Raw genomic sequence first — 2494 nt, forward strand, 5'->3', positions numbered from 1 at the left:
GTGCAAAGTGAGGTATTTATGATGACACTCATTAACAAGTGAGAAACTGGCCAAGCTCTCTCTCTCTCTCTCTCTCTCTCTCTCTCCCTCTCTCCCTCTCTCCCTCTCTCTCTCTCTCTCTCTCTCTCTCTCTCCCTCTCTCTCTCTCTCTCTCTCTCTCCTTCCCTCTATCCCTCCCTCCCTCTCACTGACCACCCTTATTTTCCTCCTCTAATGATCTGGCAAAGTCTGAGAGTTTGTAAAGTTTCCTCAGAGCTCCTCTCACCGTGTCTCTGAGCGCTGATGCTAATTTTAGCCCACTTGTCCTATATAAACACAATGAGCTCGTGTTAGCTACCGCTAGCCCACACAGGACAACCAGCGGATCTGACAACAGCTGTGTCTGAATAATACAGGGGATGTGACAGGTGTGTGTGTGTGTGTGTGTGTGTGTGTGTGTGTGTGTGTGTGTGTGTGTGTCTCCTGACGTACGAAGCTCATATGTAGGTGTGATAGTCTGAGCAGCACAGTGGTAGTTAAGTAGGATTCTTAGAAGAAGACCACAGAGGAGAGTCAGAGAGTTATTAGACAGCCCTTCCCCGCCTCATTAATGTACATGTCGACTACATTCAATAACAAGGGGGATAATCTTAGATCATATCTTTTCGAAAAAAGACCATTACTGTGCAGGAGGCACACACAGACTCGCTTTCCAGTCACATATCAATTGAAATAATTCTCTCTCTCTCTCTCTCTCTCTCTCTTGATCACTCACATTCATTTGCAGGGATGAGAACATGTACACACACGCACGCACACACACGCACACACGCACACGCACGCACGCACACACGCACATTCACTCTCTCTCTCTCTCTCTCTCTCTCTCTCTCTCTCTCTCTCTCTCACCTGTCCAGGAGCTCCATGGCCTCCAGAGGGTGTGTCTGTTCAGAGTGCCCCCTGTCTCAGATGCGCTGCCTGCCTACCCCATGGAGCAGCGTGTCCCTCCTCCACCATCCCCTCTCTCTCATCCCTCCATCACACGCAGCTCTCTCTCTCTCCCTCTCCTTCCTTCCATCTTGTCTGCAGTGAAGAGCGTTGTAGATGGAGCGGGGACAACATGGCTACAGCCACACCTGACAGCATACCCACTCTCCTCTCTCCACTCCTCTCTCCTTCTTCCCTCGCTCCCCCCCCCCCCTCTCTCTCTCTCTCTCTCCTCCCTCTGCTCTCCTGTTCTCTCACTCCTGTCGGGCTGAAACCCCGCACGGCGGGAAGTCAGGAGGGGTAGTGAGATAAGGAGAGCAATGGAATGGAAAGACGGAGGGAAAGAGAGAAAGATAGAAAGAAAGGAAATGAGGGACAGAGAGAGAGAGAGAGAGAGAGAGAGAGAGAGAGAGAGAGAGAGAGCGGAGCAAAGCACTGGCTGTACTTCACAGGCTGGTAAACTCATAGATATCTAGCTACAAAAGACTGCAACACTCTCTCCTCTCCCTCTCTCTCTCTCTCCCTCTCTCTCTCTCTCCCTCTCTCTCTCTCTCTCTCTCTCTCTCTCTCTCTTTCCTCAAAGCTCTCTTGAGCAAAAGTTTGGTTGCCGTGGGGATGAGCAAAAGAATATACCCTACCTACCATCCCACACACACATACTGATATACACGTCCACACTTCAATTCGTCATCCAATGCAGGACAAGGACGAGCAACACATTACACATAACACACAGACACACAAACACACACACAGACACACGCACACACACACACAGACACACATACAAACACACACACACGCACACACACACACACACACACACACACACACACACACACACACATACACCCACTTGAATTCGTCATGGCAGAGGCGGGCAGACATGACCAGTCAGTGCGTTGCCCATTGACACGAAACCCCGACCCTGCAGCCACACAGTCAGACAGGGAGGCAGTCAGACAGGGAGGCAGTCAGACAGGGAGGCAGTCAGGCTGGGAGGCAGTCAGACAGGGAGGCAGTCAGACAGGGAGGCAGTCAGACAGGGAGGCAGTCAGGCTGGGAGGCAGTCAGGCTGGGAGGCAGTCAGACAGGGAGGCAGTCAGACAGGGAGGCAGTCAGACAGGGAGGCAGTCAGGCTGGGAGGCAGTCAGACAGGGAGGCAGTCAGGCTGGGAGGCAGTCAGACAGGGAGGCAGTCAGACAGGGAGGCAGTCAGACAGGGAGGCAGTCAGACAGGGAGGCAGTCAGGCTGGGAGGCAGTCAGGCTGGGAGGCAGTCAGGCTGGGAGGCAGTCAGACAGGGAGGCAGTCAGACAGGGAGGCAGTCAGGCTGGGAGGCAGTCAGACAGGGAGGCAGTCAGACAGGGAGGCAGTCAGACAGGGAGGCAGTCAGGCTGGGAGGCAGTCAGACAGGGAGGCAGTCAGACAGGGAGGCAGTCAGACAGGGAGGCAGTCAGGCTGGGAGGCAGTCAGGCTGGGAGGCAGTCAGGCTGGGAGGCAGTCAGGCTGGGAGGCAGTCAGACAGGG

At 53.9% G+C, this 2494-nt stretch overlaps 1 protein-coding gene across 1 annotated transcript in view; it reads right to left on the reverse strand.

Annotated features, from left to right (window-relative positions):
- Positions 1 to 905, reverse strand: part of LOC310824493 (kinesin-like protein KIF26B) — a gene marked incomplete at both ends in the record, with an annotated part of 25882 nt that extends 24977 nt beyond the window's left edge. Inside the window, one exon of the mRNA XM_083697752.1 lies at positions 889 to 905. Coding sequence (XP_083553878.1) covers positions 889 to 905 — 17 coding nt within the window. The remainder of the gene's footprint in view (positions 1 to 888) is intronic.
- Positions 906 to 2494: the final 1589 nt, after the last annotated feature.

The sequence above is a fragment of the Argentina silus genome (assembly GCF_951799395.1).
Source record: "Argentina silus genome assembly, contig: scaffold_335, whole genome shotgun sequence".
Classification (NCBI taxonomy): Eukaryota; Metazoa; Chordata; class Actinopteri; order Argentiniformes; family Argentinidae; genus Argentina; species Argentina silus.